The 14,511-nt window shown below is 37.8% G+C and overlaps 2 protein-coding genes, 1 long non-coding RNA gene and 1 pseudogene across 3 annotated transcripts in view; 2 read left to right on the forward strand and 2 right to left on the reverse strand.

The window, feature by feature from the left end:
- Uvop (ultraviolet-sensitive opsin) overlaps window positions 1-14,511 on the forward strand; it is a 155,232-nt gene that overhangs the window by 43,133 nt on the left and 97,588 nt on the right. The gene's annotated exons all lie outside the window — the stretch shown is intronic.
- LOC139779991 (uncharacterized) lies at window positions 69-6,810 on the forward strand. Its single transcript, XM_071718530.1, has 4 exons — window positions 69-103; window positions 1,573-1,727; window positions 1,824-2,011; window positions 5,637-6,810. The coding sequence occupies exons 1-4, from the start codon at window positions 69-71 to the stop codon at window positions 6,510-6,512; spliced, it is 1,254 nt and encodes a 417-aa protein (XP_071574631.1). The 3' UTR covers window positions 6,513-6,810.
- Window positions 6,705-8,280, reverse strand: LOC139779992 (putative nuclease HARBI1; annotated as a pseudogene).
- On the reverse strand, window positions 9,350-10,578 carry LOC139780006 (uncharacterized). Its single transcript, XR_011720070.1, has 3 exons — window positions 10,499-10,578; window positions 10,031-10,421; window positions 9,350-9,944 (listed from the first exon to the last, which is right to left on the reverse strand). It is a non-coding gene; the product is annotated as an uncharacterized lncRNA (long non-coding RNA).

Genomic DNA, 14,511 nt, shown 5'->3' on the forward strand with positions numbered 1-14,511 from the left:
TTTTGGGGTTTATTTTATAGCTACACATATGTAGTTTTAGTTGAGCTGTGACCTTTTGAAAAATCAACATGGCGGACCCCAATATGGTGGCCGAAGTCTGCGGGTAACGAGGTACGACAGATGAAATCGTTACTTGGAAGTTATAGACTGTCATAGAAAAATGTGTTAATGTGTTTATTTAGTAGTTAGCATTGAATCCATGGAAAAAATAAATTTTTAGTTCGTCCAAAACCAATATGGCGGCCAAATTATCCGTGAAATGCTAAAAAATAACTATTTCGTTCTTTAAAAATTACAAACTGCGTTCAATTTTCATGAAAATTTATATCATGATACATTTTAAGATGTTGATCATAAATTAACAATTGGGACGTCGTATTTGAATATAACGAAACTCAATATGGCGGCTGTATATTCGAAAAATGCTAAAAAATAATGACGTCGATATTCAAATCATACAGACTCGTTCTAATTATTATTAATTTGAGTGTTACGGTATTTTTTAATTGCTTTTTTTTATTTACTTTTTCAAATTTTTTATTATTTTTTTATTTTTGACTATGATTTCGTTATTGCGGTGACAAAATTTGAACGTGGTTGATCAAATATGGCCGCTAGATTTTGAAAAAACAGATTAAAACAGTGATCGTTTTTTCAAACTTTCAAACTTGTGTTATTTATCACTTAATTGAGCGCTGCAGTATTTCCTCGTCCCTAGTCTCTCATTAAGATATTAAAAATTTGGCACATACACACACACATACACACATACACATACACACTTACACACATACACACATACACACACACATACATACATACATACATACATTTTAAACGAAAACAAAGCTTCCTCTATGAGGAAAACGTTCTAAAACAGTTTCTGCAAATAGTTATTTTCACGACTATTGTTCGTAAACACTTAAACAGTCGTTCTCACGACTACTTCTCGGGCGGCGATTTACTGCAAACAGTTTTTGGCAGTTGTTTTCACAACTACTGCTTGCAGTAAGTTGAGTTCGGGTGTTCGCAAACAGTCGTTCTCACGACTACTTCTCGGGCGGCAATTTACTGCAAACAGTTTTTGGCAGTTGTTTTCACAACTACTGCTTGCGGTAAGTTGAGTTCGGGTGTTCGCAAACAGTCGTTTTCACGACTACTTTTCAGGCGGCGATTTATTGCTGGCATTTTTCTTAGTTTTTCTCACGATTTCTAGTCACTTTAAAGTGTCTTCAAATATCAATCAGTTCTTTGCAGAACTACTTACCAATACTTCTTACAAGAAGGAACTATTATTCTACTGTAGTCTTCACATCACTTGTTTTTTATTTTGTATCCAACCTTATACTCAATCACTATGTCTAAAAAAGTTCGTACAGATAGATGCATCAATCCTTTTATGAAAGATGGTGTACCAAATCACAAAGGTTCAAATCTTAGAAAAATATCAAAAACATTTTTACAAGAAAGACCTGATTTCCCAAAAAATGCTATGATATGTAACGATTGTAGATTAAAACGTTCACTGAATCGATCAAGTAGTGCTATGTCTTTAGATAATTCCTGTCATAGTATTGATACTATGGAATGTGATGAAATCTCATCTGAGATTGATGTTGACAACCCAAACTCTTCCCTGAATAATGAAGACGAATTTCGATCATCCCGGTTACTTGAGTTGGAAGAACTTCTACAAGGGTTGAAAGATAAATTTGCAAGCTTGGAAGGTAATGACCCAATGAAGCTAAAAATTCTCACTATTGCACCAGAATCTTGGAGCATTAGAAAAATTTCTAGCGAGTTTAATTCATCATTATACTTAGCGACAAAAGCTAAAGAATTAAGATTATCTTGTGGGGTTTTGGCTGAAGTAACTTCAAGAACTGGTCAAACGTTACCAGACTCTACCATTACAAAAATAAATGACTTTTATAATGACGATTCGATTAGTAGAATTATGCCGGGGATAAAGGAAACTGTGTCGGTGAAAGTTGATGGCGAGCGTGTTAAGGTACAAAAACGTCTTTTGTTAATGGATCTCAAAGAATTACATATGTTATTTAAAGAATCACACCCCGATAATCCAGTTGGTTTTAGTACTTTCGCAAAGCTCCGACCAAAACACTGCATACTGGCTGGAGCAAGTGGGACACACTCGGTCTGTGTATGCACGATCCACCAGAATTGCAAATTAATGTTGGATGCAATTAATATTGCCACCTTGACAAAAGATTTCGACAATCCAGTTTGTAATTATCACGACTGCTTAAAATTAACTCTCTGTAAAACCCCTACACCTAACTGTTACTTCGATAAATGTAACAATTGTCCAGATATTACGGAATTCTCTGAAATATTATTTAAAATTTTAAGAAATGCATCTATTGATCAGGTTGAGTATAGCACGTGGACAGGAACAGATAGATCAACATTGCAAACAGTCACTGTTGACGTAACTGATTTTGTTGAGGAATTTAGTCATAAATTACAAGTTCTTAAACCCCACTCATTTATTGCAAAGCAACAATCACAATTTATTTCACAAAAGAAAATTGATTTACGTAATGGAGAAGTACTCGTAATGTTTGATTTCTCAGAAAATTATTCATATGTTGCGCAAAATGCTTCTCAAGCTTTTCATTTCAACAATCAACAGTGTACTGTGTTTCCCGCTATATATTATTATAAAGAACAATCTGAACTAAAGCATCAAAGTTGTATTTTTTTGTCAGAAAGTGTAAGGCATGATACTGCTGCTGTTTACACGATACAAAAGCAATTAATGCCAGAAATCAAGAAAACTGTTAAAAATGTTTAAAAAAAATAATATATATTACGGATGGTGCTAAGCAACATTTTAAAAACAGATTTCAAATGGCTAATCTTCTTAATCATAAAGAAGATTTCGATGTTGATGCAGAGTGGCATTTTTGTGCAACTGCACACGGTAAAAGTGGTTACGACGGTATCGGAGCTATATTTAAACGAGAGGCATACAGAGCAAGTCTTTTAGCTAAGCCTTCTCAGGCTATTTTAACACCACAAGCTCTCTTCAGTTGGTCAAAAATTCACTTTAAAAATATTAAAATGTTCTATTTCAGCAAAGTTGATCACGACAAATCAGTAAGACACCTAAATAAGAGGTTCCAATCAGCGTTACCTGTACCCGAAATTTTAAAGAATCACTCTTTTACCATTCTAGCATCAAAAAATTTATTTATCAAACGATTTTCTAATGCTACAGATGGAGTAGAATTTTTCCAGTGAATACAGAATAATTTTTTTTCTTCGCTGGCTGAACAGTCTGTCTCTCTTGCCTTTACTGGGCCGGACAATCTGTCTCTCTTGCCTTCACTGGCCGGACAATCTGTCTCTCCTGCCTTCACTGGCCGGACAATCTGTCTCTCCTGCCTTCACTGGCTGGACAGTCTGTCTCTCTTGCCTTCACTGGCCGGACAATCTGTCTCTTCTGCCTTCACTGGCCGAACAATCTGTCTCTCCTGCCTTCACTGGCTGGACAGTCTGTCTCTCTTGTCTTCACTGGCCGGACAATCTGTCTCTCCTGCCTTCACTGGCCGGACAATCTGTCTCTCCTGCCTTCACTGGCTGGACAGTCTGTGTCTCTTGCCTTCACTGGCCGGACAATCTGTCTCTCCTGCCTTCACTGGCCGGACAATCTGTCTCTCCTGCCTTCACTGGCTGGACAGTCTGTCTCTCTTGCCTTCACTGGCCGGACAATCTGTCTCTCCTTCCTTCACTGGCCGGACAATCTGTCTCTCCTGCCTTCACTGGCTGGACAGTCTGTCTCTCTTGCCTTCACTGGCCGGACAATCTGTCTCTCCTGCCTTCACTGGCCGGACAGTCTGTCTCTCCTGCCTTCACTGGCTGGACAGTCTGTCTCTCTTGACTTCACTGGCTCGAAAAACTACCTGTCTTGCCTTCACTTACTTATTCAATGTCAAAATAGAGAAAAAGTTCATATTTTGTCGACCAGTGTAACCAGAAATGTACTTAAGTTAACAAATGAGATGATTTTTTATCGGTTTATGGACTTATTCAGATACTAAGGCATATATGCCGTATCTCGTAAACTAGATCTGACTAGATAGACCACAAATCTGACGGTATACTTGGATTCTGCACCTCACAATTACCTAGGAACACTTAACAAATCGCAAGCAACAAAATGTGTAATTGGAAAGAGTTTGTATGATTTGAATATCGACGTCATTATTTTTTAGCATTTTTCGAATATACAGCCGCCATATTGGGTTTCGTTATATTCAAATACGACGTCCCAATTGTTAATTTATGATCAACATCTTAAAATGTATCATGATATAAATTTTCATGAAAATTGAACGCAGTTTGTAATTTTTAAAGAACGAAATAGTTATTTTTTAGCATTTCACGGATAATTTGGCCGCCATATTGGTTTTGGACAAACTAAAAATTTATTTTTTCCATGGATTCAATGCTAACTACTAAATAAACACATTAACACATTTTTCTATGACAGTCTATAACTTCCAAGTAACGATTTCATCTGTCGTACCTCGTTACCCGCAGACTTCGGCCACCATATTGGGGTTCGCCATGTTGATTTTTCAAAAGGCCACAATTCAACTAAAACTACATATGTGTAGCTATAAAATGAGCCCCAAAAGAATTTTTTAGGTGACCCCAATTTTTGGACAGGGGGGGTGTCTGATTTCACGGAGAATGCCCCATATATATATATATATATATATATATATATATATATATATAGAAAGAGAAGTGTGTGTGTGACGAACGAACGGTGGATATCTTTCTTGAAAAGAACATCAATGTGTGTCAAGGTAGTTTAAAGACAATATTTGAGCTCGGAATTTCTTAAAATTAAGCATAAAAAAATGTCATGTGCATAAAAATAATAAGGGTGCGTTCCGTTTCTCGCATGATGCGAGCATGAGCATGAAAGTTCGTTCCGTTTCTCTTCATGCGCATTCCCTGCACGCATGGATGGCTCACCCAGGCCCACCTCTTCCGGTGCATGAGACTGCATGAAGTGCTTCACCTCGCGAGCTAGGGCACTTCATGCAGCTCATGCATTTGTCATATTTTGGCGCGAAATCTAAAGTATAAAAATAAAAATTGTGTCAGACGCACTAGTGTTGCACTAGTGTTGCACTAGTGGGCGATAGTGCAGCCAAGAAAAAACGCTATTGGATTGGAGTGGCTGCGTTTTGCCGAACCTCCGCTAGCCTAGCAGTCGCTCGTTTGGTAGCGGTTTTGATTGCAGCGCCGCTTAGCGCTATTGAAATATCGGCTGGCTACTGACTATCTGGCTACTCAGCGCTTCTGTCCAGCCAAATATTGCGTAGCAAGCGCTCGCTGCTTACGTGCGCTTAGCTAAGCAGAGGTTCGGCAAAACGCAACCAATGGCAGACATGGAAAACGTAACACTTGACGATCTCGTTGGCCAAAAAGAGGAACTGTATAAAATTACCGTATCCCATGAAGAACATCAGGAAATATTGAAAGGAAGTAAGTTGGTTATAAAAAATTTTCTTAACTTAACCTGTAAAAAGAAATTCTGAAAATATTATAACTTTTATGTTTTTGTCCCTTTAATATTTTATAGTATTTTATAGTTGTTTCTTGTTGACTTTCTAGATGAAGCGTTATTGCTAGAGTTAGTTGCTAAAGAGACGGAGAAAAGAAGTCTTGCTACGATTCAGACACTTCTAGCAAAAGAGGCTAATTCTACTCAAGATTTGAACCTGGAAACTACAAAGTCAATGGAAAGTGACCATACAGAGGAAGAAGGATACAAAGATAGTGAAAAAGATACAGTATTTATCTGGCCAGACAAAGCTGTTATGCTTTTCTTAGAACTGTATCGTGAAAGGGAGAATGACTTTATTACTGGATTGAAACGCCACAACAAATTATGGTCTGAAATTGCTTCTGAATTAAAGAATTTAAATTATAACGTTTCTGGTGTACAAGCTCAAAATAAAATGTCAAGTTTAAAAAGGACATATAAGAAAATTAAAGATTCCAATACTAAAAGTGGAAATCATAACAGTAGTTGGACGTTCTATTCTATCATGGATTCTTTATTTGGTGACAAAGCTTGGGTTTCTCCTCCAGCTATAGCGAGTAGTGATGGACCAGCTGTCCCCAACACATTAGCTTCTTCATCATCTGCGTCATCATCCTCAACATGTCACTCATTACCATTTTCTTCTGTAGACGATTCTGAAGTCAAGAATTCAGAATGTCAAGAATTACCTTCTAAACCCAAAAGAAGGAAAGTAGAAGTAATATTAGATTCTTTTATATCAGACTTGAAAAATAATAGAGATCAGATGAAAGAAGAAAGAAAGAGAGAACGACTTGAAAGGGAAGAAAAAAAAGAGAAGAAATGGGAAATTAAGAGAGCAGAAAGAAAAGAGATGCATAAAGAATCTTTCGAAATACAAAGATCTCTTGTTCAACTTTTAAGTAAACTTGTCGAGAAATAAACTGAATTTTTAATATGTAACCTATGTTATAAGTAAACAACTTGTTTTGAAAAACATTGTAATGACTATGTTCAACATTTATATTTATAAATTACATTTTTGTATTTTTATTTATTTACCAATATGGGATAAATTATTATGTTATCATTTTTAGTTTTATTGCAATTGCAATTGCAATAGGCTGCTAATCAGCTAAGTCGAGTACAGAAATGTATATAGCATTAAATTTTTGATTATATATTTATTTCAAATTTGCATTCTTAGTTCCTGCATAATTTTATTTCTTTTGATATTGCCTAATTCAGTTCCTGTTTGTATTACATCAGGTACAGTATTTGTTGTATTTGGACATACTATTACAGGAAATTCATCATTTCTTAATATACAAATATTATGAAGAACACAACAAGCTAGTATTACTTGTGGTATCTTTTTTACATCAGTAAGAGGTAAGCAATCTAATAAAATACGAAAGCGTACTTTTAATAAACCAAAGGCTCGTTCTATGGCCATTCTAGTGGAAGACAAACAAAAATTATAATTTTTTTGAAGTGCTGTGAGGTGGCCATTATCCCTAAATGGAACAATTACATGCGGATGAATTGCATATGCAGCATCTGCTATAATGTGAGTGTCTGAGGGAAAATATTCATTGGGCATTTCAATATAACGAGCAAGTGTGGAACTTCTAAACACTCTCGCATCATGCACTGAGCCGACATGTCCTGCATAACAATGCGTGAATACGGACTTTGCATTACATACAGCTTGCAAGTGAATAGCATGAAACTGTTTTCTGCATATGTATGAAGCAGCATCTTCCTTTGGAGCTCTAATTTTGATATGTGATCCATCCAAGGCTCCAATTACTTTCGGAAAACCTTTTGCTTTTAAAAAATCTTCTACAGTACAATTTACTGCTTCACCTTTGGGCCATTGAATAAATCTTGGTGCTAAGCAGTGTAAAGCATATGTTACCCGCCTGACTGCTCTGAATGCTGTTGCTTTTCCAACACCAAACTGAACATGTATAGATCTGTCAAAACAAATATGCTGCATATTATTCTATAACCAAAAGATAACAAATATCAGTTAATATGAAATAAAGCAAATAGAAAACCTGTATGAATCTGGAGTAGCCAAAAACCATAATGTTATCAACAGCTGTTTTCCTGGATGTATTTGTTTTCTTCCTGTTGCATTGGTCTTACATAAAGATGGTCCGATCATATACAAAATCATTTCATATGTTTCAGAAAACATTCTACAACAAAAAAAAGATGACTTGTACAACAAGTACCATATGATATTAAATATTGGGTGCTTTCCATTTACTGATACAAGTCAACACAAGTGTCATTCTATCTTTGTTACTTATTGAATGCCAAGGAAGATAGAGCATTGTTTGTGTTGACTTGTGTCAGTAGGTGGAAAATATCCATTGTTTGCAACTTACCTGAAGTGTTCTTTAAATTCTTGTCTTGAATATCCTGGTACGACTCTTTCAACATAATCTTCTAATAGTTCACGTGGAACATTCTCCCCTTTTGTATGTCCTACCATAAGAATGGCATATAAAGTGCACTCACTTTCTTCATCGCTTGAAAATTCACTTTCAAGTGATGAATCACTACTCTCACTACTACTACTACTACTTGAAATACACGAACCTTCTTTTATTATAAAAAAAGATGTAAGAGTAATTATAGTATTATTTTGTGATCCAGTTAACTTCAAATTGTCCTCCTTGTTTATTACACGTTGCATGAAATGCATGAAAGATGTTCCGTTACTGAAAGCGCATGATCAGTGCATGAAGTGTATAGAAGAAACGGAACGAGTTCTGTACTCTATGCCCTGCGTTGGTCGTTCATGCGTTTCCTGCGAGAAACGGAACGCACCCTAAGACAACTCTTTACAGATGCTATAACGATCCCGCTATCGGATTTCCTTACCTAAGCAGGAAAACTTTGGCTACTGCTACACGCTATTTGTACTTCGGCGAAAAAGAGCCGAATTTACGATTCTTGTTAAGAACACCGATTGCGCATTTAGAAGAAAAAAGAACGGTACGCAGCACACACAGTACCTAAACCAGCAACAGATCATTTATATGTTCAGGAAGACCTTAACAGTACTATATATGCTCACGCTTTAATAAATCTGAATTCTACGCACAACGATTGTAATGTCAGAGAAGCATTCACTGTACTCAGAGAGTGTACTTTTTGCCGGAATGTTTAAACGTGATATTTCTTTTCTTTTCTTTTTATATCCACACACAGCACTGGACTATTTGCGTTATTCGCGCTCATAAATTATTTAAAGGCTCTTAGTCTTTTGAACATTAAAGTCCAGAATGCTGCTCTGAGATATGAATGCTCTACAGAATGTACATAGTAGACAGCAAAAGCGTCTAGACCACAGTATGTTCACATTTGCTCTGATGCAAAATATCGTTTTCTTTTTTTTTCGAGCTACAAAAATCAGGCTGATGCAATGGCAGATACTATGTAGATATATAAAAGTTAGCTTTACAACACACACACACACACACACCCACACACCCACACCCACACACACACATACACACACACACACACACACACACACACACACACACACACACACCCCCACCCCCACACACACACACTCACCCACCCACCCACACACACACACACACACCCACCCACACCCACACCCACACACACAGACACACACACACACACACCCACACACACACACCCACACACCCACACACACACCACCCACACACACACACACACACACCCACCCACACACACAAACACACACACCCACACACACAAACACACACACACACACACACACACGCACGCACGCACGCACGCACACACACACACACACACACACACACACACACACGCACACACGCACACACGCATGTAATTAACTTTACAACATGTAAAACCTGATAAAGTTCTTAAAAAATCTAAAGAACATTCCCTGAATAAGATCAATCACACGACAATTCAGTCCTCTCTAAGTATCGTACTTTGATCGTAGAACGCATCAAATAATTTCTTTTAAGGGAATCAAAATTTTCTAGAGTAATATGCATATAATCAGTGATATATTCTCATGAATGTGTGGGTCCGTCATGGTACCAGCCTGGATCCGGCCAATCAAATCATGTGATTCCGTAGAGTCAAGACACAGACATTTCTCTTCCGCATCCGTACATATAAGCCACTAAGATAGATCACAAAAAGTACGGAGTGGGCGTTAGAGGTGGGATTACTCTCTCGGAATCAGGCACTGCCTGGAACAGCACGGGTGATCTCTGATCCACTGTCGTGAACTGCATGATACTAGCTATGTTACCACATCGATAACAATAATTTGGGACCGACCACACTGTGACGAGTTTGTCATTAAACATGTACCTATAACCTGCATGATAAAAATATGCGTCATCAATACATATTTCCAAGATATTTAAAAAAATCTGCGACAAAAATATTTGAGCAAAGACATACCTTCCTGAACTAATTGGTGCGCCCTACAGATGAGTTTAAGATCATTCACTTCCATGAACATGTAAGTCACTTTGCTACCAAACAGCCAGCCTGCACCACGCGGACTTACTGTCCATGTTTCTACATCTTCTGGATCGGACCAGACCAAATCACAGAAAGCATCTGTAATATGGCAATTAAGCAACGATATTTTATTATTATTGTACAATAACAGTAAATATCCAGTCATGTAACTTTTATTATTATGTAACTTTTGCAATGACATATCACTTTATACAATTAATACCTTGTGTGGAATCTTTTGATTCCTTTCAATCGTTCTAATTTGATCTAGTGTTCTAATAGCTGGAGACAATCCACCGTGTACACAAAGAACCTGTTCATCAATTAACTAAAACAGAATTTTATTCGAGCGTAATCAAAAATAAAGTTACAATTTAAAAAAAAATCTTTTATACAAATACTCACGGCAGCAACTGTGAGCAAGTCAAATACCCTACAACAGTACTTCCACGCATTAGCATTGCCGTACTTGTTTTGGCATTCATCTAGAACAGAAAATGAAGAGACCAATTACCGTAAAATCCATAAACGTGCGTGATTTGTCTAGATTCGTGATTACCGCGTAGTAACGTTATCCTGTCGGACCATTTAGCTTTAAGTGTGAGCAGACGAGTAAACGTTTCTAAGCTATAGTAGCCCCGATCGACAAAATCTCCCAGGAATATGTAATTTGTATCTGGCACGGGGCCACCGTTACGAAACAGTTCCTCTAAATCATAGAACTGTAACAGCACAAAAACATGAACAATCTGATGTATATTAATATCACGATTGTGTACAAATAACTATACAGCTACAAAACATTAAAATCGAAAAGTTGTGAGGCAATAGATAATGGAAGACTAATATTGTTGCGACGCTAATTCGGAAGATTAAAATCCGCTAAAACTTTACGTCGATCCCGTAGCGGTGAACAAGGATGCTCCGACTTTGAGGTTAGTACAACATTCATCGCACGATACTGTTATAATTGCAAATCGGAAACGTACCTTGAGTCCAGCTCTTCTGCGATCAACGAAGTCGGGATCGAACGTGTCAGTCGTCACTTTCTGCCAAGCGTAGAGAACCTTCTTTTCCGGCAGCGGTGGTAACACGATGTAGGGATACGAAATCTCCAGATAAGCACGAAGCAATTCAAATTCAGTATATCGCCGGCACGATTACGGCGTTACTGCCGTTTCGCGTACGCGCGTATGCGCGCGTTGTCGCACCTTACCTCGCGACAGCGTGCGGGTCGTGCAAACGTTAACGCGCGGCCGCAATCGCGCGGCAGAAACGCCTCGTGTGAACAGGCTCCTTGATCTCAGTATCAGCTCCCTGCCGTCAATATATATAGGTTAACCTGTATGTAAACACTCACGTAAACGTAGTAAACAGTAAAATAAGTAACAGTAATATATAGAATAAGATAATTATAGGATAATTACATAAAACAATTACCTTGAATTAATCGTCGCGTCGCGTAAAGAGGCCACGGTCGGTCTCGCTCCGTGCGTACTACCGTATCTCTCGAGATAGGTTAACTGATGTGTGACAGCGCGCTGAAACGCACTATCTGCACTCGCGCAGTACACACACGTATACATATGTGCATATCGAAACTGGCGATACTAGCACCGCCCTGGTGTCGAAAAAGTGAAAAGGACGCGACTCCAGCCAATGAAATGATGGCATGGCACATGAGAGCGTTAGTAGAAGTATCTTAAAATAAAATTTTCACATTTCGACTTTGCGTCGCAATATTTCCGCTCGTAGGGCACGTAGCGGAAAATATTATAGGAGATACCCCCCCCCCCCAAATCGACCCCAAGCTATCGATCAAGCCTACTTAGAACTTGATCCGTTCACTCGTTATCGAGATCTCAACATCTCGAGTACTCGCAACCCGTCGCGTCGCGTAAAAGAGTCACGGTCGGTCTCGCTCCGCGTATACTTGGCGCGAGACACTACCGTGTCTCTTGATAATCGAAAGAATTTTGGTTTTTTGTTCCAGGTCAAAAATTGCATGAGTTACATTTCCGGCCGTGAAAAAAAGGCATCGACGGAGAAATGCTGTGCAGCCGCCATTTTCTTATTAATTGATATGAAAAAATAACTTTTTTGTAATTCATTAGTAGTATGATAAAACCCATTTTACAGAATTTCGATTGATCCCTTTATTGCGTTAAAAAAAATTCCCGAAATATGCCTATTTTTTCTTGCTCTAGAGTGGCCTAACCCCTTAATGCTTATTGTTATATCATATATTACAGTTTAATACACAAACATTTCGACCCTAAATGTGGCCTTCATCAGTGTAAAATAAGTAACAACCTTGATCGTTTAAATAATACAAAGTTGAAATAACCTTGACCAATACTTCGCAAATTGTTAACTGAAATGATAGAAGGCCTAGCTTGATGTACATCTTTAAATTTTCAGCATTATCTCGCAGCATGATATTGTTAACCAATAAACCTCGCTTAAACGTTCCTTTATTCGCATTGTGATGGAGGAGGAATCGGTTACATATGTGGTCTCTATAAAGTGTCCATAAGTCAGCCTAGAAATGGGAAGTCATGAGTCTGCTCAGAGTGCCCTTGTGTCATGTTTAACTATTTTTATAAAATTAAGTCGTTAGTAGTAATAATATTAGTCATTAGTATAAAATTCTTTGTAATAAATATTAAGAGATACTTGGATTTTTTAAGAGATGTATATCAGAGAGGAAAAAGTGCATGTACTAGTATAGAGCCTGTTTGAAGGGAAATGCGAAAAACAGGGATTGTGCTAAGAAGCTGGAAAAATGTGGTAGGGATAGAGTATATTAGGAAGGGGGGGGGTAGGGAAAGGAGTGGGAATTAGGAAGGAGGAAGTAAATTAAGTATTGGGAGATATGCTTCTGACAAAAGTTCTGTATCGCTTTGTTTGTTTAGACCATTATTCTGTCGTTTTATATGCACCATCTCGGAAAGGAGTCGTTTATATTGAGTAGATTCATTATAAAAAATTTTTACTCCTTCCCAATCTAGGCTGCGTTGCAGAACCACGCTCTTAACGCTCGAGTGTCGTTCTATCTTTGTTACTTACAGAAAGTTGAACAAGGACAAAGCACGCTCTTTGTGCTAAGAGCGTAGTTCTGGAACGCAGCACTAATTTATGATCTGTTTTAAGGCGATGTTCCGAAATGACCGATAAAGATCCGCTTTTTTTATTAAATCAGATTTATGTTCTTTAATTCTGGTTTCTAATTGTCTCTTGGTTTGTTCAACGTAAGTGGTTTCACAATCCAAGAAATTTATCTTATGTACAGGGTGCTTCCGCAACATAATGTGATGATCGTTCTCTCTCTCTCTCTCTCTCTCTCTCTCTCTCTCTCTCTCTCTCTCTCTCTCCTCTCTCTCTCTCTCTCTCTCTCTCTCTCTCTCTCTCTCTCTCTCTCTCTCACGCACACGCACACGCACACGCACACGCACACGCACACGCACACGCACACGCACACGCACACGCACACGCACACGCACACGCACACGCGCACGCGCACGCGCACGCACACGCGCACGTGCACGCGCACGCGCACACGCACGCACACACATGTATCTTTCCCAGTTTTTATAAAATTGTTTAGTTTAAACGGAATCGTGAACGCAGAACGGAACTTAAATTTTTTGCCCAACGTTGTAAAACTTTCAGAAATAGAATTAATGTCAGGGATGGTAAAGTTAAGTATCTTAATATCACTATTGGGGTGGTCTTGTACTTGAATATTGTTAAGAGATGAAAGATGTTTAATTTTATTCTTGATAGTGGAAACTATGAAACTAGCGGATATCTATTGTCTAATAGTGTGTTAATTGCTCCTTTTAAATTTTTTTTATGGAACTGTGGGTGGGACTACAAAATGATTTTATCTGTCAGACCGTATACTACGCCTCTTTTATCGCATAGTGGGTGGTTAGAACTAAAATTTAGGTATCTTCCAGAAAAAGTAGGTTTATGGAAGTAATCGAAAATGATTCTGTTATCCTCTACAATAATTGTAACATCTAAAAAATTAAGCCTTTCACCATGTCCGATCTCACACGTAAATTGCAACCGTTCGTGCAAAGAGTTAAAAATCTCCAGAGTATTATTCACTTCATCATGCGGAGCATCCATTACTACATCGTCCACATAACGGCAATATAAATGCGGAACATAATTGAGTTGTTCGATTGCAATTTCTTCGAGATCGCACTAAGTCCGCTATCTCCAATATACAATCTATGATAGCATAATATGATCTAATTAAAGTAAGAAGCGAAATATATATCCATAAATTTATATTGTTTTAATTATCCCTGGCGGAAAAAAATCTATGAGAAAGTATGTCATTCCGAAAACAAATTATGACTGTCTACAATAAAGTATCCGAAATTTACAACTCACTCATATTTTAA

Source organism: Temnothorax nylanderi, unplaced genomic scaffold (genome assembly GCF_030848795.1).
Source record: "Temnothorax nylanderi isolate EJ_2023f unplaced genomic scaffold, tnyl_v1.0 TNYL_tig0255_pilon, whole genome shotgun sequence".
Lineage (NCBI taxonomy): Eukaryota > Metazoa > Arthropoda > Insecta > Hymenoptera > Formicidae > Temnothorax > Temnothorax nylanderi.

What these genes read in the sequence shown, in the direction of transcription:
- LOC139779991 (XM_071718530.1), top strand. Translation starts at nt 69, where the DNA reads ATGGCGGACCCCAATATGGTGGCCGAAGTCTGCGG. An exon ending in TAAATTTGCAAGCTTGGAAG is followed by an intron (nt 1,728 to 1,823) that starts GTAATGACCCAA and finishes CATTATACTTAG; the next exon opens with CGACAAAAGCTAAAGAATTA. An exon ending in TTGATGGCGAGCGTGTTAAG is followed by an intron (nt 2,012 to 5,636) that starts GTACAAAAACGT and finishes AGTATTTTATAG; the next exon opens with TTGTTTCTTGTTGACTTTCT.